Genomic DNA, 27,392 nt, shown 5'->3' on the forward strand with positions numbered 1-27,392 from the left:
TGAGGGACTGCAGGTGACACTCTCGGTTATGTAGCAGTGTCTCAAAGCTTTTAGTTCTCTGCTTCCATCTGCTGGTAGGGATGCAAAACCCACTTGCCTGGACTGATCTAGGGAACTAACAGGAATTGGTTTTATTAGGGTCTGTGCCCCCTCCCAAACAAATGTGAGGTATGGGGAGAACTTTAGAGGGGTCTCTGCCTTTCATCATAAATCTACAGCAGCCAGGAGTCTTCAGTTTTACCTCTGCTGACTATTCATTGAGAGAATCAAGCTGCTATTCTCCAGTTCCACCTTCAGCTTCTGAGGGATCTGCTCTAAAAATCGCTGCCAGGACACAGTCTGTCCTTTCACCTTTTCTGTAAATACATTATAAGCAACCATCAGTGCCCTGCCAAACACTCATACTGCTCACATACAGGGAGTGCAACTCCTTTCCCATGCCAACAAGCTTGTAAGTGGGTAGGAGGAGGGCGCATTCTCTCGCAAAAAAGCTTACAAGTGGGCAGGAGGGGAATTCTATTGCCATGCAAATAGGCTTGCAGGAAGGGGGGCTCCATTGCCATGCAAATAAGCTCACAGGAAGGGAGGAGAGAGAGGCTCCATTCCCACGCAAATAAGCTCGCAGGTGGGGAGGAGGGCGCGCCACTGCCATGCAAACAAGCTCTCAGGAAGGGAGGAGGAAAGCTACATTCCCATGCAAACAAGCTCATAGGAAGCAAGGAGGGGGCTCCATTCCCATATGAACAAGCTTGTAGGAAGAAAGGGAGAGGAGGCTCCACTGGCATACAAACAAGCTTGCAGGAAGGGAGAGGAGGGGGTTCCATTCCCTTGCAAACAAGCTCGTAGGAAGGGAGGACTTGAAAATCTGTCGCCCGCTGTGCACTTCATCTCCACCTCTGCCCCGTACAGGGTTAATTTTCTCAGTGGGAGTAAATATTAAGGTTGATGTCATTTGATTCTCTGTGCTGCAAGCAACCAGGGCCTAATATTACCCTTGCCCCCACCACGCAGATTTTGTTTGCATACTGAACTCAACTAATATTATTAGTTCTGCACTACTGTCTCTTGTATTCAAGAAGAGCACATCAACCCCCCACATTGCACACTCTGCTATGGAGCACTATATGCAAACAGGTGTAGGAGAGAGCATGCCTCACTCAACGCTGGCACTGTATACCAGCATCTAGACTAATTTGTTTCTCCCTAAAGAAGTTTGTTTGGCAAAAAGAAAGATTCAACTAGGCTGTTGGCACTAACCTGACAGTTCCGTCATGCTATCTGCCTCGGAACCTGGTCCTTGCTCCAGATCCTCTTCCTCACTGCCAGCACTCTGCTCTGGAGTGTCAGCCTCATCCCCAGCTCCACGTTCCATGTGGACCCCCTTCCTGTGCAGCAGCTCACTGTTGAAAAACCCCTCATGGAGCTCAGCCTGCAGACTGCGGATGCCCAGGCAGACAGCCTGAAGCTGCCACTCATCACCACTGCACTCCACAGACAGAGAGAGAGCCAGCGATAGCTCAGCCAGGCAGGAGTCACCCTGTGAAGGACAAAGCACAACACCACCAAGTCCTCCTATCTCTGGAACATGAGCTGCCACCGCTCGGTGAAGACAAGCCAGACATCTGAGAGCATCCCTTCCTCTTTTCTTATGTTTATTTCCAGAAAATGTAGTTCCCATGAAAGGAGCTTAACTGATGAAACTAAAGTCCTCCATATAGCCAACAGAACATGCAGCATGGACACAACTGAAAGCTTTTCTCTCGCACACACTGTCCCACCACAGAACAGGCACAGCGAAGGCAGCAGCAGTGCAAGTTTCTCTCTCACATGCACATATGCGCACACACACATACACTGCCCCAGTGCAGAACAAGCAGCACTAAGTGCAAATTTCCTTCTCACACGCACACAACTGGCAGCACCAAGTGCAAGCATCTCTCACACAGCCCTACCACAGAACAGGCACAGCACAGGTAACAACAGTGAAAGCTTGGTGAGACTGCACTTTCAGTACTGTGTTCAGTTCTGGTTGCCGCATCTCAAAAAAGATATGGATGCACTAAAGGAGGTACAGAGAAGGGAGACCAAAATGATAAAGGGGATGTAATGGCTCCCCAATGAGGAAAAGCTAGGGCTGTTCAGCTTGGAAAAGTCTATAAACTGCTATTAGTCAAGTTGACTTCGGGAACAGCCACTACTTATTACCAGACCAGTGTGGCAATTTCTTATGTTCTTAAGCTTCTCTCACACACAAACCAACCATTTTTCAGGGCATGTGGATATGATCGTTCCATGTATTTTCTCTATCATGTTATACGTTATCTGTAAACCGATATGATGTGCAAACGGCTATTGGTATATAAAAACCTTTAAATAAATAAATAAATAAATAAATAAATAAATAAATAAATAAAATGATGCTGTGCGGTACACACTGGCAGGGGAATGGAAACACTGGGTGGCACAGACTGGCAGAATTGACAGGGGGTGCAAGTGCTCTAAGATGCACAGAAATACTCACTGCTTGCCTGCTCTTCAGAACTTTGCTGTTCAGCTGACTGAGGGTCACCTCACAGTCCAGCCTGGAGAAGAAGACGCTTAAGACCATGAGTGATCACAGAACTGAAGTAATGACCCCTACACACCCCAAATATTTCCCTTCCCATCTATTCCATATCAAATCTACCAACTATTCACAACAGCACCCCTTCCCCCCACAGCAGTGCAGGGAATGTAGCAGTCACTGCCCACAAAAACATTGAAAACTGCCTATGCAAGGTGACTTGGCAATGGATGTGTCTCCTGCTCAGCGCTCAATTATCACCCCCCCCCCCTCCCCCGGTCAGGTGCAAGAAACAGCAATGTGTCAGACTTTATTAGCTGAACATTTAATTAACTGTCGGTAACCACAAAATTCTGTTGCCATCAGATACCATCACTGCATTGCTCATTTAAATGCTATTCATCCACAAAAGCTCTATGAAGAAGTTCAAACCTATCGCTCACATCCAAGTCCACATACGCTGGACACCAGCAAACAGCATGTTCTCCCCAGAAGGAACAGAGAAGATTGTGTGTAATTACCTCTTCCCATCGCTGTGCAGAAGGACTTGAGTCCTGGAGACCTTCATGTGCCAGAGGGATTCAGAGGCTGCCACATGTAGAACCATGATGTCAATGGTCTCTACATGGACTGAGAATAACTGGTTAAACAAAGGAGAGGAATGTGAGGAGCTGTGCAACAATCTCTTATGGGCAGTGAAGTTGGCATGCAAGGAATATCCAGCTATGGAGAGGAGTAAAGCAAGCAGGGAAGAATCCCAAACAGCAACTGGTGAAGAGAGGGAGGCAACAGCATAGCACAGGAGTGAACACTTGGAAAGGAGACTAGACAGTGCTGCAAGGTAGGGGGAGGGGAGGTGCTCACCTGGGAGAGGATTCTTAGCACAGAAGGGCTGAGAGGCAGCTTACTTCTGCTCTGCCCCTTACTCTCAGCCACAGCACTTGGGGAAGACGGAGAGAGCTCAGGACTCCTCTGCAGATGTGGTCGGATTTGCACCTCACCGAAACACAGTGCCAAGTAGTGACTGCAATAGGAAGGGGAAGACAGATACAGATTCACCAGGGAACAAATTGGGACAGGGGAAACCGATGGAAAAACACACTGCCCTCAAAGTTTATGAAACTACTTACGGCAATTCATGATTCAACAGCTTGCTGGAGAACCAAACACTGTCAGTCTCCTGTAATGGCAAAGAAGACAACTTAGTACAGAAGCAGAGAGCTGGTAGGATAACAAACAGGAAGGAGCATCAGAGAGCAACAGGCAGCAACAGACAGAAGTGTCTGAATTGAGGGTATTGGGGGTGCTGTCAGTTTCCTGTGGCAGATTTTTCAAGATTCTGTGGCAAGAGTTAGCAAAATCTGTCACAAATTTGCATAGCTTTGGGTGATATTTTATCTGGAAAGCGATAAGTGCTAATAAATAAATAAATAAATAAATAAAAAGATTCACACCTCTGACAATGCAAAAAAAAGTCAATTTTTCTTGAAAACCATTCACATTGTTTTAAAAATATTTAAACTATATACAAATACAAAATGTACCAAGTACAAAAATCAATAATTTATCAAGTTAATACATATAAGTTACAAACTTAACTGTGAAAAATGAAAATTGGTTCTTACCTGCTAATTTTTGTTCCTGGACCACCACAGATCAGTCCAGACAAGTGGGTTATGCCTCCCTACCAGCAGATGGAGGCAGAGCACTAAACACTTTTCAGGCACTGTTACTTAACTGAGAGTGCCACCTGCAGTCGCTCAGTACTGACCTGTACCAAAGCCAATGAGGAATCCCCCACCAAAAAAATAAATCTCAACTAATAATGTCCCTCCCAGGACAAACAAGTAAGATTGGCCTGAGCCTCCGGAACTGGCACCCTCCCATCCAAGGCCACAGTATAGGTCCTAGAAACCAACCACACACAGCTGTAAATTCTTCAGAAAATAAAACTCACAGAATGCAGTCTTTGGGAAAACAAAAACGAGGGGATGGGTCTCTGGACTGATCTGTGGTACTACAGGAATGAAAATTAGCATATAAGAACCAATTTTCCTTTCCTGTTCATATCCCAGATCACTCCAGATAAGTGGGATGTACCCAAGCTCCCCTATACTGGGCGGGAATCCGAAAGTCCCGCTCTCAAAATACTCGCTCCAAAAGTCACCTCCTCAGGTGCCCAAACGATAATGCTTGGTGAAAGTGTGTAAAGATGACTGGCATCCTACAAATCTCCTGCACCGACAACAACTGACACTCCGTCTAAGACGTTGCCTGCGCTCTGGTTGAGTGCGCCTATAACCCCCTCGGGATATCACGACCCTTACACAGATAGGTCAAAAATATAGTCTCCTTTAACCAACGAGCTATGGTGGCTTTAGAAGCCTTGGTTTCCCCTTCGTTACGCCATCGAACAGGACAAAAAGATGAGCCTATCACCGAAAGGAATTGATTATCTTAAGATAACAGCTTCTACCGTACATCCAAGCAGTGAAGATCCTTCGCTAGCTGGTCTTCCTGCTCCCAATTCGGGAACGCGGGAAGTTCCACTGACTGGTTAAGGTGAAAACTCGAGGCGACCTTTGGCAGGAACGAGGAACAGTCTGCAGAGAGACCTCATCGACCGAAATTCACAGAAACGGCTCTCTACAGGACAAAGTCTGCAACTCCAAAATCCATCTGGCTGAAAAAATAGCTACACGGAAGACAGTCTAAAGAAAGGTCCTTCAAAGACACCTTCTGCAATGGCTCAAATGGAAACCCGCAAAGACCCCACAACACCAAGTTCAAATTCCATGCAAGACAAACCCTCTGAGCCAGCAGTCGCAGGTGCTTAACTTCCTTGAGAAAATGCACATTATCCGGGTGAGTCACCAATGGCCTTCCTTGAACTTTCCCTCGAAAGCATCCTAGGGCCGCCACCTGTACACGAAGAGAATTAAAGGCGTGTCCCTTCGACAATCCCTGTTGTAAAAGGGCCAAGATAGGCAAAATATCCACCCGCAAAGCATCTAAGTGCCTTTCCACAAACCAGCCCTCAAACAATGTCCACACCCTGACGTAAGCCAGTGATGTGGAGGGTCTCCAAGCCTGAAGCAACGTCATGATCACAGCCTCCGAATATCCTCTGGATCTTAATCATCTCCTCTCAAAAGCCAAGCCATAAGACAAAAGCGATCCATCTGATCTGAGAAGATAGGGACCTATCTAAGCAGTTCCTGCAGATCAGCCAACCTGAGGGGGTCTGTCCATGGCGAGATGAACCAGATCCGCAAACAAAGGACGCAGAGAAAACAAGGTGCTACCAATGCCACCTACCCAGATGCCTTTTGATGCACTGCAAGACTCGGCCTACAAGAGTCCACGGAGGAAACATGTACAGCAGAATCCCTGTTGGCCACAGAAGAACCAGAGTGTCGATTCCTTTGGCTCCAGACTCTCTTCTGTGACTGAAAAATCTGTTCACTTTGGCATTGCTGCACGACACCATCAAGTCCAGCTGGGGAGCGCCCCATCTGGTCCAAATGAGGTGAAAGCCTCCAACTCCCATTCCCCCAGATCCAACTGCTCTCTGCTGAGAAAATCCACTTGCACATTGTCCACTCCTGCAATATGAGATGCCGCAATGCCCTGCAGGCACCGTTCCGCCCAGACAAACAATTCCTGGGCCTCCAGAGCCACTCCTCGGCTCGTTGTACCACCTTATCTGTTGACTTACGACACAGTTATATTGTCTGAAAAAATTCTCACCATTCGGTCCAGCACTTGAGTAAGGAAAATTTTCAATGCTCTCGTTTCCAGGCGATTTATAGACCAGGATCTCCCTAATAGTGACCACCATCCCTGGGCTGTCTGCCCTTGAGAAACTTCACCCCAACCCCTGAGGCTGGCATCCAGGGTCACCACCACCCAGTCCAGGACTTCCAGATCTACTCCCCACTCCAAACTGGGCCAAGACAGCCACCATGAGAGACTGGATCTGAAGACTCCTAGTAATGGCAAAAAGATGCTGAAAATCCTCAGACAGACAATGGATCCCAACGGGATAGAAGCACTCTCTGGAGCGGACACATGTGAGCAAAGTCCCATGGAACCAGATCCAGAGTCAAGGCCATTGAACCAAGGACCCGCAGATAATCCCATGCCTTGGGAACCTGAATGCTGCCTCAGCCGGGATACCGGAGACTGCAACTTCAAAATTCTCTCTGAGGTGAGAAACATCTTGCCTAAGCAGGTGTCAAATCTTGCCCCCAAATAATAATCCAAAGACTGATTCGGAATGAGATGACTCTTTGCCAAGTTTACGATCCATCCCAGAGATCGCAACATCTCCAGTACCCTCTGAACCAAAATCGGCCACACTCCACTTCCAACTTTGCCTGAATAAGCCGGTCATCCAGATAAGTCTGAACTAGAATCCCTTCCGTTCGCAACATAGCCGCCACCACAACCATCACCTTTGTGAAGGCCTGTGGAGCTGTAGCTAGCCTAAAGAGGAGGACCTGAAACTGAAAATGCTGGCCCAGCACCATGGATCGAAGGAACCTCTGATGCTCCATGCGAATGGGAATGTGAAGATAGGCCTCCATTAAATTTAGAGTGGCCAGAAATTCTCCTTGGCGAACAACTGCTATTACCGTCCTTAATGTTTCCATATGAAAACGAGGAATCCACAGCGCTGCATTGACTTTTTGACGGTCCAGAATGGGGTGAAATGCACCCTCCTTCTTGGGAAAGACAAAGTAAACTGAATATCTTCCTCGCCCTTACGAGACTCCATGAAGGCTTCCCTGAAGGGGTGAGAAAATTCTAACACATAGCCATCTCTTATTACCTTCAGAACCCACTGGTCCAAGGTAATCTTGTTCCACTCTCCATAAAACTGAGTTAGCTGCCCCCCCGACCAACTCCTCAAGAGAGTGGACCAATCTGGTTTCATTGTGAGGTCTTACTATTTGCGGACCCCTGACCTGCACCATCCCTGGCCGGCCTTCAGGACCCTCAAAATGATTGTTGTCTACCGGAACCTGACTTCTGTGAGGATGTAGAACCTTTGTTGAGACGAAAATGCCTCACATCCTGAAAATGCAATCAAGCTGGAAAAGATTTCCTATTGCTCTTCTTATCCTCCGGTAGCCTAATTCTTTGCGATCCTCCCAACTGCTTCATTAACTGTTCCAAAAAGAAGCTTCCCTTTAAAGGGGAGATAAAGTTGAGACTTGGACAATATATCCACCGACCAATTGCGTAACTACAACAGGCAGGGAGCTGATACTATCGATACCATACTTCTAACAGAGGTCCTAATGAGATCATACAAGGCATCTACCACATAAGCAATGCCGGCTTCTAACTGAGCCTCCATCTGAGCATCTGCCTCAGAGATTCTTGCTCCTATAGAGACTTCTGCACCCAACGCAAACAGGGTCTCTGCATCAGACTACCACAGATGGCCGCACGCAGGCTTAAGGCCAAAATCTCAAAACACCCTCTTTAACTGGAACTCCAGCTTTCGATCCTGGATGTCTTTTAGCGCGGTGGAACCCACCACTGGGATGGTGGTTTTCTTGGTGACTGCTGAAACAGAGGCATCTACCTTGGGCAAAGACAAAAGCTGTAATACATCCTCAGTCAAGGAATACAATCTCGACATTGCCCTTGCCTCCTTCAGCCCAGCTTCCGGAACATTCCAATCCCAGTCCACTAATTTTTTTTTTTTACTTTCTTAGGCAAAGGAAAAGCTGTAGGAGGACCCCGAAGACCATCCAAAACCGGATCCACTCATTCATTACCGAATCCTCATACAACACCTTCACTCCCAGCTCCTTCAGGATGTGAGGAATAAGCAGCTTCAACCGCTCCCTGCGGAAAAGACGGATCGCTTTCAGGTCGTCCTCCTCCACAACAGGGACGACCTCAAACTCTGACAAATCCCCAGACCTATCTCGACTCCTTCCAAGCTCGCGCTCAGTCGACTGACCCCCCTGAATAACATCAGAGTCCACCATCCTTCCGATCCTCATCCAGATCATCCAACCGGTCATCTGAATTCTCTGAATCCAAATCCCCATCAGGATGACTGAGCCCCAATTGGTGGAGAACATAAGAACATTTGAGAAGGGAGCACAAGCGCCTGACTGGAGACCTTTAAGCCTTCTTAGGATTGGGCTGCCACTTTTGGTGGAGATACCGTTTAGCTCCTTCATCCCATCTTGCCAAAAAGGCCTTTGCATGAATAAAACAAACTCTGTGGAGAAATCTTCTCCCCTGCTGTCCTCCTCTTCAGGCAACGTCACAGTTTTCACCTTTGGATCCTCAGTCCCGGCCTGCATTGCTGGAGAAAGAGGGGAAGGAGAGTTCTGGGGCTCCCTGACTGGTCCTTGCATCAAATCCTGTGCAGCCTTCTATTCTTGAGACAAAATCTCCCCCAGCAACCCCCTTTACATGGCCTTGTGAACGGGTAGCCCTCCTGTCGGTTGATTGCCCTGACGAAGGGCACTCCCCACCCGCGGCACAGTCAGGACAACACACGGCGAGATGAGCCACAATAGAGTACTGCCGCAGGCCCTGCAGGTTTGGCATGCTTTGAGGTTGGCGCCATGCCGGGGGGGGGGGGGGGGGGAGACATGGTGAGTCCTGGTGCAGCAGAGCAATCGAAACACAGCAGCCCAAGCCACCGGGAAATTACAGACAGCAGCCCCACAGAGAAAATTACCTCTTTTCCTCCGGTCTGACGGCCTGTGACTAAAACTAAACACCCAGCTGCAGCTCTACAGAAAGCACCTGCTTCTCTCTGGGCTGCTTTTTTTTTTTTTTTTTTTAAGGTTACAGGCACCCAACAAATAAGAATAAAATACCTTCCTGTTGGCGGCTATCTGTTGATCATTGGGGAAGGAGCCTTCAGGTAAAGGAGGGAACCAGGACCCCTGGCTTTCCTAACCCTGGATGGCACGGGCTAAAGCAGCACAGGAATCACCAATCCCCCACTCGCTCACTTCAACCTGAGGGATGGTCCATAAAAGAACCTAGCACCTCAGGGAGCGACTTCTATTCTTCTTTCCCTAAACAGAAGTACTTGCAAAATCACTAAAAAAAATAAGCTCTTTGAATTAAATTAAGCTAATGCCTCCTCAGCATTTGATTCCTGGGATCAGATTGTCAATGACATAGCTGAAAATATAAGTCCAGATCAGATGAAATCTTTTAATAAAGAAAGGAATACCTCTAAACAAAAGAAGCCATGATACAATGACAATTTAAGACACACTAAACAGACCCTGAGAAAATTTGAGAAAATAATAATGGAAATGCCAGTCTGCTGAATCCCTAGGAAAATATAGATCTCTCCTAACAAAATACCGTGCACTTACTAATAAAGCAAAAATGATTACGATGATAAACAGATTCATGGGGTAATAAGTTCTAAACTGTTCTTTAAAGTTGTTAAACATTTAATCAAGGACCTATCATCTTCCATCTCGAGAAACTATAACTTCTCTTGCAATGAATATGCCACTACTTTTTTTTTTAGATAAAATCAATAGGTTGAAAATTCAAATCCCTATCTGCTTGCTCACAAAAGCACATGAAGAATCACAAGGTCTGGCTAAATGGACCATGTCTGACAGAGTAACTAATCTTGAAATTAGTAAAATCATAACTAAAATTAATCTTATTCACCCATGTGATCCAATTCCAGCCAGTAACTTGAAACAAGTACACAGTGTCATCACTCCGGCAATTGCAACATTAATCAATCATTCTCTCTCGGAAGGATTTGTTCCAGATGGGGCAAAACAAGCCGTGATAAAACCAATCCTAAAAAAATAAAACTGGTATAATCGACAATTGGGACAACTATCGTCCAATATCTAATATGTCTTTTCTCTCAAAAGTTCACGAAAAAGTAGTTATCTCAACTTGTAAATCATTTGGAAGACCAAGATATTCTCTTCCCAAACCAACTTGGATTTAGGAAGCATTGTTTAATGGAACACAGTCATCATGGATTTACCCAAGGGAAGTCTTGCCTAACAAACCTGCTTCATTGTTTTGAAGGGGTGAATAAACGTGGATAAAGGTGAACTGGTAGATATAGTGTATTTGGATTTTCAGAAGGCGTTTGACAAAGTCCCTCATGAGAGGCTTCTAAGAAAACTAAAAAGACATGGGATAGGAGGCGATGTCCTTTCGTGGATTACAAACTGGTTAAAAGACAGGAAACAGAGTAGGATTAAATGGTCAATTTTCTCAGTGGAAAAGTGTAAACAGTGGAGTGCCTCAGGGATCTGTACTTGGACTGGTGCTTTTCAATATATTTATAAATGATCTAGAAAAGAATACGATGAGCGAGGTTATCAAATTTGTGGATGATACAAAATTATTCAGAGTCGTTAAATCACAAGCAGATTGTGATACATTAAAGGAGGACCTTACAAGAGTGGAAGATTGGGCATCCAAATGGCAGATGAAATTTAATGTGGACAAGTGCAAGGTGTTGCATATAGGGAAAAATAATCCTTGCTGTAGTTACATGATGTTGGGTTCCATATTAGGAGCTACCACCTAGGAAAAAAAGATCTAGGCATCATAGTAGATAACACTTTGAAATCGTCAGCTCAGTGTGCTGCAGCAGTCAAAAAAGCAAATAATGTTAGGAATTATTAGGAAGGGAATGGTTAATAAAACAGAAAATGTCATAATGCCTCTGTATCGCTCCTTGAATACTGTGTACAATTCTGGTCGCCTCATTTCAAAAAAGATATAGCTGCGATGGAGAAAGTACAGAGAAGGGCAACCAAAATGATAAATGGGAGGGAACAGCTCCCCTTTGAGGAAAGGCTGAAGAGGTTAGGGCTGTTCAGCTTGGAGAAGAGACGACTGACAGGGGATATGATAGAGGTGTTTAAGATCATGAGAGGTCTTGAACGAGTAGATTTGAATCGGTTATTTACACTTTCAGATATAGAAGGACCAGGGAGCATTCCATGAAGTTAGCAAGTAGCACATTTAAGACTAATCAGAGAAAATTCTTTCACTCAGCGCACAATTGGGCTCTGGAATTCGTTGCCAGAGGACGTGGTTAGTGCAGTTAATGTAGCTGGGTTCAAAAAAGGTTTGGATAAGTTCTTGGAGGATAAGTCCATTAACGGCTATTAATCAAGTTTATTTAGGAATAGCCACTGCTATTAATTGCATCAGTAGCATGAGATTTTCTTGGTGTTTGGGTTCTTGTGGCCTGGTTTGGCTTCTGTTGGAAACAGGATGCTGGGCTTGATGGACCTTTGGACTGACCAAACATAGCAATTTCTTATGTTCTTAAGACTTTACTCCTCTCATTAATGGACTCTGTTCTACAAGGGTTTGATGCTGATGAATCTTATTTTCTTGTGCTAATCGATTTCACAGCTGCCTTTGTCACTGTGGACCATACCCTGTTATGCCATCAGCTGAGCAATATTGATATTGACGGTAGTGTGCTCAGTTGGTTTTCTTCCTTCTTTTCTATCTAATAGGCTATTCCTAGACAAACTGGGCAATCACATACCTGATACCTTCCATATTGATACAAGTGTCCCTCAAGGTTCTGCACTCTCGAACACCCTCATCGGTAAATTGGAGATATGGCTCTCGGCAGGACAACGCTCGAAGCTCAGAAATGCGACGTGCCAAGCTGATCGCTACCAGGAAGATAGTCTTGAAGGTGATATCCTTGATGGTGGCCGCCCAGAGTGGCTCGAAAGGCGGTCCGCTAAGGAATCGGAGTACCAAGTTGAGATTCCAGGAAGGACAAGGTGGCCGCAACGGTGGCTTCAGGTGCTTAACCCCCTTTAGAAAACGCAAGATATCCGGGTGAGTTGAGAGTATCGAGTCGTGCCCATCGTGAAGGAAAGCTCCTAACGCCGCCACTTGGACCCGGATGGAGTTATAGGCGAGGCCCAAATTCAGGCCGGCCTGCAAAAACGAGAGAACCTGTGCCACCAAGGCGTGGGATGGCCGGATGGTATGTGCCTGGCACCATGTCTCGAAGACCTTCCAAACCCGCACGTAAGTGACGGAGGTGGATGTTTTTCGTGCCCGCAGTAGAATAGAAATCACCTCCTCCGGGTACCCACGACGCCTCAGCTTGCGCCTCTCAAAAGCCAAGCCGCAAGACAGAAGCGATCTGCCGCCTCGAAAAATATGGGCCCTTGACGAAGGAGACATGGGAGATGACTGAACCGCACCGGGCCCTCCATCGCCAGGTGAAGTAGGTCTGTGAACCACGGCCGTCAGGGCCATTCCGGCGCCACCAGGATTACCGGACCCTGATGGCTCTCTATCCACCGAAGTACCTTCCCCACTAGGGGCCACGGAGGGAAGACATACAACAGAATCTGCCGGGGCCACGGGAGTACCAGGGCATCGACCCCTTCCGCGCCGTGCTCTCTTCTGTGGCTAAAGAAGCGAGGGGCCTTTGTATTTCCGGCTGTGGCCATGAGGTCCATGTGGGGAGTCCCCCACCGTCTTACTATCAGGCACATTGCTTCCTCCGAGAGCTCCCACTCTCTGGGATCTATGTGCTGCTGGCTTAGGAAGTCCGCTTGTACATTGTCCACGCCTGCAATGTGGGAGGCTGCCAGACGGCTCAAGTGGAATTCCGCCCTTTGCATCAGCTTGTCTGCTTCCAACGAGACGTGACGGCTCCTCATGCCCCCTCTGGCAATTGATGTATGCCACTGTGGTCGCATTGTCCGAAAGAATCCTGACCGCCCGGTGGCGGACCAGCAGGAGGAAGCCTTTCAATGCTAAGCGGACCGCTCTTGTCTCCAGGCGGTTGATGGGCCACTGCACTTGATCCACCGTCCAACGGCCCTGTATGGAGCTCGACCGACAGACCGCTCCCCAAATTGACTAGGCTGGCGTCTGTGGTGACCACCACCCAGTCCAGAACTTCCAGGGGTACACCCCTGTGCTAAATGTCAAGGGTCCAGCCACCAGCAGAGGCTGAGTCTTGTAGCGATCGGGATGAGAAGTACCGCCTGAAAATCCCACGACACTGGCTTCCAACGGGATAGCAATGCCCTCTGGAGTGGGCGCAGGTGCACAAAAGCCCACGGGACCAGGTCGATGGTGGATGTCATGGTTCCCAGGACCTGAAGGTAATCCCACGCTGTGGGGGCAGGAACCACCGTGAAACGAAGGATCTGCTCGCGCAATGCATGTGCCCGCTCCGGATGCAGGAACACCTTGCCCGCCTTGGTGTCGAAGTGCGCCCCCAGAAAGTTCAACGATTGAGATGCAGTGAGGTTGCTCTTGGCAAAGTTGATGATCCACCCCAGGGACCGGAGCAACTGCACCACCCTGTCGACCGCTTGAAATCCCTGGGTCAGAGACTTCGCCCGGATGAGCCAGTCGTCCAGGTAAGGGTGCACTAGGACACCTTCCCGGCATAGGGCTGCCGCCACTACTACCATGACCTTCGTGAAGACGTGTGGAGCTGTTGCCAAACTGAAGGGAAGGGCTCGGAATTGAAAGTGCTGCCCCAAGATCTTGAAGCGAAGATAGCGTTGATGTGCCCGAAGGACCGGGATATGAAGGTACGCCTCCGTGAGATCCAGGGAGGCGAGAAATTCCCCCTGATGGACTGCCGCCAGCAACGAGCGCAGTGTTTCCATACGAAATCGCAGGTCCCTGAGGGACCTGTTGACAGTCTTGAGATCCAGGATGGGTCAGAAAGTGCCTTCCTTCTTGGGCACCATGAAACAAATGGAATAATGTCCCCGACCCAGCTCGGAGGCGGCCACCGGGACTATCACCCCCAGAGAGAGTAGGCGGTCGAGGGTCTGCTGAACGGCCCTTCGCTTGTGAAGGGATCCGCATGGGGAGAAGAGAAATCTGTCCCTGGGCGCGCGGACAAAATCTAATACTTGAAAACTGTGTACAATTCTGGTCGCCGCATCTCAAAAAAGATATAATTGTGATGGAGAAGGTACAGAGAAGGGCTACCAAAATGATAAGGGGAATGGAAAAACTCCCCTATGAGGAAAGACTAAAGAGGTTAGGACTTTTCAGCTTGGAGAAGAGACGACTGAGGGGGGATATGATAGAGGTGTTTAAAATCATGAGAGGTCTAGAACAGGTAGATGTGAATCGGTTATTTACTCTTTCGGATAGTAGAAAGACTAGGGGGCACTCCATGAAGTTAGCATGGGGCACATTTAAAACTAATCGGAGAAAGTTCTTTTTTACTCAACGCACAATTAAACTCTGGAATTTGTTGCCAGAGGATGTGGTTAGTGCAGTTAGTATAGCTGTGTTTAAAAAAGGATTTGATAAGTTCTTGGAGGAGAAGTCCATTACCTGCTATTAAGTTCACTTAGAGAATAGCCACTGCCATTAGCAACGGTAACAAGGAATAGACTTAGTTTTTGGGTACTTGCCAGGTTCTTATGGCCTGGATTGGCCACTGTTGGAAACAGGATGCTGGGCTTGATGGACCCTTGGTCTGACCCAGTATGGCATTTTCTTATGTTCTTATGTTCTAATGCGTAGCCGTGTTTTAGAATATCCAAGACCCACTGATCCGACGTGATTCAGACCCACTCTTCATAGAAGAGGGCAATCTGACCTCCTACCCGGGGAGTCTGTTCGTGGGTCGGCCTGGCATCATTGAGCTGATTTCGAGGAGGTAACCGGGCCCTGCCCTTCCTTGCCGGGCCTGCGGCCTCGAAAGGACCGGTTCCAGGTATGCGAGCGAGATGACTGAGCCCGGGGTGGCTACCGCTGCTGCCTCGTAGTGCGGGACTGGCGCTGATTGCGGGACCGGTACCTGGTGGAGTTGAAGGATCTAGTAGACCGAGGCCTGTCCTCAGGAAGTCTGTGCACCGCATTCTCGTTGAGGGACTTGATGATTTGGTCCAGATCCTCCCCGAAGAGAAACTTGCCTTTGAAGGGGAGTGATCCCAGGCGGGTCTTCGATGAGGCATCCGCCGACCAGTTTCGTAGCCACAGGAGACGGGCCGAGACCGCAGCCACCATTGATCGGACCTGAACCCAAAAGGAGGTCATAGAGGGCGTCTGCCCCATAGGCTACCACGGCCTCCAACCTATCCGCCTGCTGGGCCTCCGCCGCCGGCAGAGCCTGTGAGGTGAGCAGCTGTTGGACCCACTGAAGACCAGCTCTTTGCGCTAGTGAACTATAGATAGTCACCCAAATCCCCAGCGCCGAAACCTCAAAAATTCTCTTGAGATAGACCTCCAAATTCCTGTCCTGGAGGTCTTTCAACGCCGTGCCGCCTGTGACTGGGATGGTGGTATGCTTCGTGACTGCCGAGACGGCGAAATCCACAACCGGGACCTTGAGCAGCTCCAGAAACTCCTCCGGCAGGGGATAAAGCTTTTCCATCGCTCTACTGACCTTGAGAGAGGCCTCCGGCGCATCCCATTCCCTAGAAATTAATTGTAAGAAGGTGGGATGAGTTGGAAAGGCTTTTGCCAGCGGACGGAGGCCTGCCAGCAGGGGATCCCCTTTCCTCCCCTGGGAAGCGGCCACCACCGGTTCCAGGGGGCATCAATGTCCATCTCTTGTAGGATGTGGGGAATCAGGTCGTCCAGCTCCTCGGACTGAAAAATGCGGAGGACCCTCGGATAATCTCCTTCCACCTGGGCAGCCAAGGTGGGGTCGTCCCCTGCCGTATCCTGGAGAGGGTCCCCCTCGGGAGTGGCGAGTGATCCACGTGCTGGCGCAGGGGGGTCCCGGGAGGGCCCCGGCGCTCCCCCGGCTGGTTGGACACTGCCCTGAGGGGAGGATTCCCCCAGGGGTGGCACTGTGCGCGCTAGTTTGAAGGGAGGGGGTCCCACGGAAAGATCCACAGGCTGAGACCTGCTCTGCAGGAAAGCCCTGTGCATCAGAACAACAAATTCTATGGAAAACAAGGGAGCCCCCGAGGAGGGGCAATCCGGGGCCTCCCCTTCCTGAAAAACTGGCTCTGGTTCTGAAAACGGCGCTAAAACGGGAGGCGCCACTGAGATGGGGCCCTCCGTGTCCTCCTCAGAAATGCCTGCCTCCGAATCTGAAAATAAAATGGCTGCCGTTCTGGCACTCAGAGGGAACGGGGCCTGCCGCTTCCTAGCCGCGCGGTCCTCACTGCGAGGTCCTGCGACGTCCCCCTGCTGAGAGCTGTCTTCCCCGTCGGGGAGGCAGCTCGCGCAGAGCCCCTCCCGTGACAGCAGACCCCCCTGCCAGCCGCATGAAGAACAGGCCGCCGATCGCGGCATGGCGGGACCCGGAGGGGGAGGGGCAAGACCAAAACTGGCGAAGTTCTTGCTCCTGATTGCCGAGGGCACACGGACCACCCTCCCCCACCGACCCAAGGGAGCCACTGGGGAATCTGACCTCCCGGTGGCCCCGGGGAATGACACGTCACGGGGCCGCGGGTCGGCAGCAGCTGAGAAGGAGGAGGGGGAGAGGCTAGCACCACTAACGTGCACCCCGGGTCCGGCCCAGTCCACAGAGACACTGAGTAATGCTGAGCAAGAGGTAAGCCTAAAAGAAATAATCACAAAATACTCACTTACCCCCCAAAACGGAAGGAAGGAAGACAGAGGGTGGGGGAGACAAGGAACAGACCTGTCAGCAAGCCCTTCTGTTCCCCTAACTCAGGAAACTCTCTCTGTGTCCATTTTTTTTTTTTATACTTGATCCCCAGCTCCTGTGCTGGGGACCTGACAGTCCCCTGCTCACATCTGCTGGAGTCAGAAGATACTGAGGATTGAGGCAAGGGAGGTGAGGTTATATAGTACCTCCCCCCGAGCTTTTTGTTCTGACTCCATCTGCTGGACGGGGGACATAACCCACCGTCTGGACTGATCCTGGTACGTGTACAGGGAATTATATGCTTCCATTGTGTAAATTACTGGCAGATTTAAGAATTACTTTCTTCTTGTATGCTGATGACACAATTTTACATCCCATTCTCCAAAACACTTGAAAATACTGTATCGACACTCTCAGCCTATATGAAAGCAATACAGCAAGAACTATCACAAGTTAAACTAACATTAAACACTAAAAAAAATTGAAATCATTTGGTTAAGTAGAAATGCTTCTATAATTTAACCTCTGCCTCTAGACCTGGGTAATTTTCAAATTACTCCCTCAGATCAAGTACAGGATTTAGGTATCCAGCTAGATGAAAACCTTACTATGAAAAAGCACATCAATAAATAATACCAAGCTGCATATATTACATCAGTTGAAACCTTTACTAACTTTCAAGGACTTCCGTACTGTATTAACAACTCTAATTTTCTCAAATTACTCTGCCTTCCTGCATGTCTTAAAACCACTACAATTACTACAGAATGCCTCAGCAAGACTTTTATTAGAAACAAGGAAATTTGATCACATCACACCCTCGTTGAGTTCACTGCACTGGCTGCCAGCATAATCCTGAATCTATTATAAAGTATTAAAGTTAATATTCAAAATCATTCACTCAAGTAACACCGGTCTGATAGGCGTGACACTACAACCATCCACACTTCAGCGAACACTGATCTCTCAAAGTAAAGGACTACCGACTGTTCCTATAATACGGAGTTCACATCTGATGCAAGTAAGAGATTGTGTGTTTTCCATAGCGCCCAAAGCTTTGGCATTCTCTACCTGAGATGTTTCGTTTCGATCTCTTTATTTCTGGTATCAAACGTAAGCTAAAAACATGCGTATATTCAGAAATGCGTATAATCTAACTTAAAACATCAGAATGCAAAGAGCAACAAGAAGCATGTTAATTATTAATTATAGCATGAGGAATAAATTAGAAAATGTAAGTATCTTAAGACAATGTTCTGACTATTTTGTAAAAACTGTTGTATTATAAATTCCTTTACTGCTTGCCTAAGGTTCTAATACATATTAACTAAAGATCTAAGACATCTCAGATTCAGTTCAATCCCGGTTTATGAATACTAACTCCGTAAACTGTCATTACTTGTTGATTTACAGTATGAATGTTAACTTTTGTAAACCATTACAATCTTTATATGAACGATGGTATATAAAATGTCTAAATTAAAAAAAAATAAAAAAAAAAGATTAGTTCATTTAACTAGACATACAGGTATGCACCACTAACACCTACTGGAGACAGAGAAATACTGACGACTGCAGGTGGCACTCTCGGATATGTAGCAGCGCCTCAAAGGAAAATTAGTTTCTTACCTGATAATTTTCGTTCCTGTAGTATCACGGATCAGTCCAGACTCCTGGGTTTTGCACCCCCCTCTAGCAGATGGAGACAGAAGTTTTCAAAACAAAACTCCACCTTATATAGGATGATGCCATCTACAGTCCAGCAGTATTACTCAATGTCAAAGCAGAATGACTCTCAAAAAATCACCATAACTATGTACAATAACCCTTCAACAAGAAAAAGAAATAACTGGTTCACTTAACCCTCCTAGGAACTGAACCTGTAGAACCACTTGAGGACGGTCAATCCAATTTCTGCAGATCTGAAAACCAATCAATAACTGAGCGGACTCTCCCTTACTTCCATTCATTCCCCGGGCGGGACTCTGGACTGATCCGTGGTACTACAGGAACGAAAATTATCAGGTAAGAAACTAATTTTCCTTTTGCTGTACGTACCCGGATCAGTCCAGACTCCTGGGATGTAGCAGAGCTTTCTTACCTGGGATGGGATCTGGAGAGGCCCGCTCTAAGCACTGCTTCTCCAAAGCCTCCTTCACCCGGTGCCTGGACATCCAGTCTGTAGTATCTGGCAAACGTATGCAAAGACTTCCAAGTCGCCGCCCTGCAGATCTCCTGCAGTGAGACCATTTGACACTCCGCCAAAGAAGCTGCCTGCGAATGAGTAGAATGAGCCTGAACACCAAACAGTACAGGCTTACCACGCAGCAAATATGCTGAGCTTATAGCCTCTTTCAACCAGCAAGAAATCGTAGCTTTAGATGCCATATTTCCTCGTTTCGGACCAGCCCACAGCACAAAAAGATGGTCCGTCACACGTAACTTCCAGATAACGCAACAATGCCCGAACATACAGCTTTCGTAAGTCTTTAGACATAGGGTCTGACCGGTCCAAAACGGGAAACGACAGAAGCTCCACTGACTGATTCATGTGAAAAGCAGACACCACCTTCGGAAGAAAGAAAGGAAGGAATCGTCCGCAAGGACACACCAGCATCCGAAATTCTCATAAACGGCTCCCTACAGGATAGAGCCTGGAGCTCAGATACCCTGTGAGCAGATGTGATAGCAATAAGGAAAATCACCTTTAACGTGAGATCCTTTATTTTAGCCGTTTTCAGAGGCTCAAAAGGGCGCCGTACACAGAGCTGAGACAACCAAGTTCAGATTCCAAGAAGGCCAAGGGTGCCTGAGCAAGGGACATAAATGCTTTGCCCCCTTTAGGAAATGAGCCACATGAGGGTGAGCAGCCAATGCCACGCCTTGAATGGAACCGCGCAAACAACCAAGAGCTGCCATCTGAACCCTCAGAGAACTATACGATAAGCCCTTGGCAAGTCCGGATTGTAAGAAACCTATAATATCCAACACCAAAGACAGAGTAGGAACAATCGCCTGGTCCATGCACCAGGATTCAAAGATTCTCCACACGCGCACATACGCGAGGTTGGTGGATGTCTTGCGCGAACGGAGAAATGTTCCCACCACAGCATTTGAATACCCTTTGCTCCTCAAGCGGCGCCGCTCAAAAGCCATGCCGCTAGACAAAAGGGATCAACCTCTTCCAAACACACGGATCCTTGATGGAGAAGGTCTGTGAGCAGTGGCAACAGCAGGGGACCCGCCACTGCCAGATTGACCAGGTCCGCAAACCAAGGCCGTCTCGGCCACTCTGGAGCTACGAGGATGACTTCTACTGGTGTATCTCCACTCTCCTGAGCACTTTGCCTATCAGCGGCCAAGAAGGGAAGACATACAGCAGCACATCGGTCGGCCAGGGCAACACCAGGGCATGTATCCCTTCTACTCCTGTTTCTCTGCAGCAACCAAAGAAGCGCAGAGCCTTGGCATTCTGAAACATTGCCATGAGATCCAGGCAGGATACGCCCCACGTGTCACATATGAGTTGGAAAGCTTCGTCTGTGAGCTCCCATTCCCTGGGATCGAGGGGGTGCCGACTGAGGAAGTCCGCCTGAACGTTGTCGACTCCTGCTATGGGAAACGCTGCAATACTTACTAAATGCTTCTCCACCCAGCTGATCAGCTGCCGGGCTTCCGTGACCACTGGCTGGCTCTTGGTTCCCCCTTGGCGATTGATATAAGCCACCATGGTCGCATTGTCGGAAAGAATTCTGACTGACTTCCCCTAGAGGAGAGGACGGAACGCTTGCAATGGTAACCACATTGCCCTGGTTTCCAGATGATTGATCGACCACTAAGATTCTTCCTGAGACAATTGTCCCTGCACTGACTTTCTCAAGCAAACCGCTCCCCAACCAAAGAGGCTGGCGTCCATGGTCACCACTGTCCATTCGGGCAACTCCAGGGGAACTCCTCGGGATAAGTTGTCCGAGAAAAGCCACCAATCGAGACTGGAGCGTGCCGTATCCGTAAGAGGGAGAGGTAAATGAAACTGTTCGGAGACTGGATTCCAGTGCTGACTGTAAAGGACTCATATGAGCAAAGGCCCAGGGCACCAGCTCCAGGGTGGAAGTCATGGAGCAGAGAACCCGCAAATAATCCCGCACTCTGGGGAGACAGTTGGCCAATAAGTCCCGCACTTGTCCTTGTAGCTTGACAATTCGGTCCGAGGTAAGGAACACTCTCCCCTGTTGAGTGTCGAATACAGTTCCTAAAAACTCCAAAGACTGGGCACAAGTCGGCTCTTAGCTAAGTTGATCACCCAACCGAGTGATCGCAGGAGTTGAAGCACTTTGCGAATTGCCAACTGGCTGAGCGACTCAGACTTTGCCCGAATTAGCCAGTCGTCCAGGTATGGATGCACCAGGAAATCCTCTCTGCGCAGATGAGCCTCTACCACAACCATTACCTTGGTAAACGTTCTGGGCGCGGTGGCAAGACCGAAGGGCAAAGCTCCAAACTGAAAATGGCGACCCATCACCAAGATCCTCAGAAACATCTGGTGGTCGGCCCAAATGCCTATGCGAAGATACGCTTCCATTAGGGTCCAGTGATGCCAGAAACTCTCCTTTTCTTACCGAGGCAATGACTGACCATAACATCTCCATGTGAAAACGTGGCACCCTGAGGCAGCGGTTTACGCACTTCAAATCCAGAATGGGTTGGAAGAACCCCTTTTTGGGGACTACGAAGTAAATGGAATAACGCCCTTTTCGCTGCTCCGCCTAAGGAACCAGGGTGATGGCGCTGAATTGCAGAAGGCATTGCAAGGTATCTTGTACTGCCCTGTAGTTTCTCTTCATAACCGCATGGGGAGACCAGAAACCGCTCCGGAAGGCGGTGTGCAAAATCTAAAGCGTAGCCTTGATTTATCACAGTAAGGACCCACTGGTCTGATGTCACCTTGATCCATTCCTCATAAAACAGGGACAATCTGCCCCCGATAGCTGGAATAGAGGAAAGGGTCAGCGTCCCTTCATTGGGAAGACTTGGCCCCAGATGCCGCCTGGGTAGCCCCGGTTCTGCCAAAGTGTCGGCCACAAAAGGGCTGAGACCAGGACTGTTGGCAACCAGACGCTTGCCGAAAGGAAGAAGCTGGAGCTCTGGATGGAGAAATCTTCGATTCCCTCTGAATCGAGACCATGAAGAGAAGGACTTGGGCCTATCCTCTGGCAGTCTGTGAACCTTGTTCTCCCCCAGGGATTGAATCATATCCTCAAGGTCCTTGCCAAAAAGCAATTTACCCTTGAAAGGCAACGACCCCAGCTGAGCCTTGGAGGAAATATCCGCCGACCAGTTTCTTAACCAAAGGAGCCGTCGAGCCGAGACTGCCGACACCATGGATCTGGCCAAAGTCTGTACAGATCATAAAGTACATCCGCACTATAAGCGATCGAAGCTTCCAGACGCCCTGCTTGCTGTGCTTCTGCTTCGGAAAGACCAGCATTAGTTTTTGTAACTGCTGAACCCAGCGAAGGCCTGCTCGTAAGGCAAAATTGCTGCACATAGCTGCCCGCACTCCCAGTGCCGAGACTTTAAAGCTTTTCTTGAGCTGCAGCTCCAACTTTCTATCCTGCAGGTCCTTCAGGGCTGTAGCACCCATAACCGGGATTGTGGTCTTTTTGGGGACTGCGGACACCGCCGCATCCACCTTGGGCTCCTGCAGTATGTCAATTGCTTCCTCCAGAAGAGGATATAGCTTATCCATAGCCTTGCTAACTTTCAATCCCAGATCAGAGGTATCTCATTCTCTATATTTTATTTTTTTTATTTATTTTTATTTATTATTTTGTTATACCGAGTTTCATGACTAGCATCACATCAAACCGGTTTACAATTAACAATGTGTGTAAGGCAGAGAGTAACATAGTAACAATATTCCCAATTCAAACTTCATATACAGTAAAACAATAATATGGATGTGCGAAAGTTACAATAAAACAGGGAAAATTAACTAGGATCTGGAAAGGGGGAGAAATTGAACAAAGAAATATTTACATTTCAGCCAATTGCATCAAATAATATAGTTGTATAGCAAAATAAATAAATATGATATAGTTGTGAAGGATGATAATATGGTGGTGAGTATGAGTGGGTAGTTGGTGGATTCTTATTTTAATCCAATTTTTGAATGCGAGTTGTGCTGATGGGTGGAGGTTTTAATCAAGGCCTGGGCATGCTTTTTTGAAAAGCCAAGTTTTTAGTCTTTTCCTAAATGTTAGAGTGCATGGTTCTTGTCTCAAGTCAGGTGGGATAGAGTTCCATAGTGTTGGACCTGCTGAAGAGAAAGCTCTGAGACTGAAGGATTTATGTTGGTAGGTTTTGGCCTGTGGAATCTGGAGAGACTCTTTGTAGTATTCCCTGATGGGTCTGGCGGAGGTGTGTTTTTTAAATGGGATTTGTAGGTCGAGTTGAGTGTGTTGGTGGATAGCCTTGTAGATGATATTGATGGATTTGTACATGATTCTGTAGTGGATCGGTAACCAATGGAGGTCTTTGAGGATAGGGCAAGTGCAAGTCCGTGACAGAAAAATGAAAAGGAAAGGAAGTAGCCGGGCCACTCATGCCCAACAACACTGGGTCCATGGCCCCTAGCTTGGACTCCTCTGGCAGCCTTTCTATCCCTAGCTCTCCGAGTATGGCAGGGATAAGCGGAGCCAACTTCTCCCTCCTAAACAGACTGAGCACCTTAGGGTCGTCTCCTTCCACAACATGAGAGCCTCATGCTGGATCCTGTGGATGTTGATCAGGGTCTGTATCCACCCCCATCGGAGGCTTGCACTGTGGATCTTGGTCCCCTGGGTCCGTATCCTGACCCGTGGAACCAGTATCGGTCTGATGAGCCCCTGTGTGCAAAGGGCACTTAGCTTTGGAGGACTCAGAGACTCCCTTAGACTTAGACCGCTTTCGAGAAAGAGACCTAAGACCACTAAAGGAAGTTTTACCCCCAACCTGCAGCTTCCCTTCCCTCCTGGCTTTAAAAGCCTTATGGAGAAACAAAATAAACTCCGAGAAGGAGGACGAGAGGAGTAGTCAGAAGCCCCCTCGGGACTATCCTCCATTGCAGGTGAGAGAGGCTGTAAAGGTTCACTCCCTCCAGGAAACCCTGGCTGAGGAGAGCGAGGAAGTGGGAGAATCCCCTCCCCCATAGCTGCACGAGTCGCTGATCTAAAAGACTCCCAAATGGCCTCCGTTCCCGCGCTTAGCGGGAACTGATCTGCCTCAGCTGATCTCAGTGCAGCTAACGCTGAAGAAGCTCAGGCAGCCTTGCCTTTAACCATTTTCACGGCCCCAGAGGATCACCCCCCTCCCCCCGGGAAGACACGCCGAGCACAGCCCCTGCAGAGAAAGACGCGCGCGGGCCGAGCCACATGAACGGCACGCAGACGAGCGCAGCATCGAGCCTGAGAAAGCTAAAATTCAATTCTGTAAAAAAACCAAAAAAAAAACCAGAAAAATAATTGCGGTCCGCCCAAGCGCTGAGTCAGCGAGGGAAGAGAGCCAAAGCGTTGGTGACACTGACAGAAAATAAAAGAAAATCAAAACTTTTTTTTTTTTTTTTTTAAAGACTTGCCCGGCAGTGGTCCACGGTCCTGATCCGGCGGGGTGGAGTGAACCGGGCTCCCCGGTGTTGCACCCAGAGTTGCTAGCTTGGAACAAGAAGGCCCTCGATCCTGTAATGCAGCTGCCTCAACAATCAGTGGGTAATGGTCCCCTCAGGACCTTACAAACCCCCTGGAAGGCTCAGGACAGAAACTGCTCCTTTTTTTTTTCTTTTTTAAATCAAAGCAAAAAGGTTTTACTGACCGAAAACTCTCTAAAACTCACAGAACTCACTATTCTAACTCCACTAAGCAATCAACACAGACTGTGGGCCTTGCACCTCCACCATCTGCTGGAGACAGAGAAATACCACAGGACTGTAGGTGGCACCATCCTATACAAGGCGGGGTTTTGTTTTGAAAACTTCTCTGTCTCCATCTTCTGGGGGGGGGGGGGGGGGGGGGCAAAACCCAGGAGTCTGGACTTTTCCGGGTACATACAGGGAAAGTTTTATTTGCTGCCTCCATTTGCTGGTATGGATGCATAAACCCACTTGTCTGGACTGATCTGGTGTACAACCAGAAATGCCGCTTTTGTTTTAAACTGAAATTGTGCACCAATCCTTGTTTGTTTTTTCGGCATTTCTTCTCATCTGAGTGTAGGAACTTCTGTATCCTAAAAATGGCATCAGCAGTTTCTCATGCTGCTAATTACACAGAAAGATTTGTGCACATACTGTATAGTGAACACAAAGTAAGAGCCACAAAGGGAACTTGTCAGCAGTAGTGCCAGTCATCAAGGCTGCTCTGGGTTGAAATTAATGCCCTCTCTGCCAGCTGTGAGATCCCAGCAGCTTGAGATTTCCAAAAATACATCCAGGTCTTTGGAAATTGTCTATGATTAGCCACATATACAGGTGCAAGAACCTTTGTATAAAGATGAAATTCTTAAGGACATGAGGCTATCCAGGAATTTTATCAAAATCATCTTTGGTCTGATTTAAGAGATTTCTGAGGAATCAAACATTCTGACTGCTTCCTCTGTCCACTCCAACTTTACCCTCCCTCATAATCCCTTCAGAACAGAAGGAGGACTGGACTAGGACTCTGGGCTGCCTCTCATCTGCTCTGTCTGCTTCAGCCTCACCCTCTCCTCTCCTCTTCCCTGGAGGCTGTTTACGAGAGGAGGAACTGGAGCAGGAACAGAGAGATAGTAAAGACTGAAGGCAGACACCCAGCAGATTTCTTCCAAAGATTGAATTAAGAAGTAGAAAAAGTTCAGGAATGTTGATTGTGCAGGCAGGTTGTAAATTATATAGAAGCAGGCTAATTATGTGAGAGTCTGGGGCACTATGTCTATTATGATATTTTATTATACTGTATTTTTACCTTTTGTTGTAGTCTGTTTAGGGTTCATATTTTATGAAGAAAGGCAGCATATAAATGCAAATGTTATGTTTTATGTTATAAAAGGGCCCAAAATGGTTTTCCGCACCCCCACTATAAAATTTATTCCAGCTCCCCTGGAAATAGAGAACGAGAGCAGCACAGAACAGACTTCTCAGTGCAAACAAGCATATGAGTGTGGTGGCCAAGCAGTGGTCAGCTCCCAAGGTTTTGGTGACAAGTTTTTCTCTTTATATTGATTTATGCTCGGTGTTACAAAGAAGATAATTCAAAGTCCTTTTTGTCGAGGAGTATCTGAATTTGGCATGCAGACAGGGATTGACATTTATTTTCCTAACATCTCTGGCTAGCTGATGATCTTACTTTCGATTAGACCCAGCAGCATACAAGCAGTTTTTGTTTTGTCTGTGAAGTGCCAGACTATGGATGTGTTTCTAGGATTGTTATTTTATCCCCTGCCATGACATATGGAGCTGTGCGAGCTAGAAATCTTTTAAATAAAATAAAAAATAGATAAGAGAGCAGTCCCTCAAGTGCAGTGGGAGCAGTTTCCGCTCTTTCCATACTCGCTGACCCAGTGAGGCACTTGGTTACTCACCAGAATCAGCCGCTGCTGCTCCAATTTCAGGCTGATTTTTCGGAGGCAGAAAAAACCCACAGAGCCAATTGTCAGTTCAGCATCCAGCTTCCGGCGACACCATTGGATGGCCAAACGGTATATGAGCCACCTACAAGGATTTCAAGAAAAAGCAAGAAAAGCTGTGATACTTTCAATGGCCCAATAATACACAGAAAAAGTTGTACATGAGCTCTGGAGGCTGCACAAGTCTGAAGGGAACCACATGGTCTGCAAAGCTCTGACACAGCAATTTTGTTTTCTGTTGGATCACTAAAATGTTTTAGAGCAGGTGAAGATTCCAGATTGCTCTGGGAAGAGACAGCTAGTCAGCGATAAGCAAGAGACCTGTGTAAAAACCTTGGCCGGTGAGAGCCCAGGCGGACTCCTGGACAGATTGACTTTCAACACGCTACATGGCCACATGATTAATTTAGATTTATTTATTTCAATACCCAAGTACTCATAACAATTCCAGGATTACCAAAACAATTTATCAGTGTGAGACAAAAACACAAACATCAACAGGGATAAGATTCTGTTACAGGTGGGAGACTGTGCATCCGTAACATTAAACAGTGTTTGGCCAAGGAATTGACATAGGCCACTAGGGGATACAAAACAAACAGTAAAAAGCAGAGCTAA

The 27,392-nt window shown here is 47.8% G+C and overlaps 1 protein-coding gene across 6 annotated transcripts in view; it reads right to left on the reverse strand.

Annotated features, from left to right (window-relative positions):
• Positions 1-27,392, reverse strand: part of KIAA0100 (KIAA0100 ortholog) — a 294,167-nt gene that overhangs the window by 254,012 nt on the left and 12,763 nt on the right. For all 6 annotated transcript variants that reach the window (XM_029611003.1, XM_029611004.1, XM_029611005.1 and 3 more), the window contains exons 2-8: positions 26,730-26,859; positions 3,694-3,743; positions 3,428-3,587; positions 3,085-3,203; positions 2,522-2,582; positions 1,258-1,537; positions 242-356 (exon numbers count right to left, since the gene is read on the reverse strand). In XM_029611003.1, coding sequence (XP_029466863.1) covers positions 242-356; positions 1,258-1,537; positions 2,522-2,582; positions 3,085-3,203; positions 3,428-3,587; positions 3,694-3,743; positions 26,730-26,859 — 915 coding nt within the window. The remainder of the gene's footprint in view (positions 1-241; positions 357-1,257; positions 1,538-2,521; positions 2,583-3,084; positions 3,204-3,427; positions 3,588-3,693; positions 3,744-26,729; positions 26,860-27,392) is intronic.

This window comes from Rhinatrema bivittatum, chromosome 8 (assembly GCF_901001135.1).
Source record: "Rhinatrema bivittatum chromosome 8, aRhiBiv1.1, whole genome shotgun sequence".
In the NCBI taxonomy this organism is placed as follows: Eukaryota; Metazoa; Chordata; class Amphibia; order Gymnophiona; family Rhinatrematidae; genus Rhinatrema; species Rhinatrema bivittatum.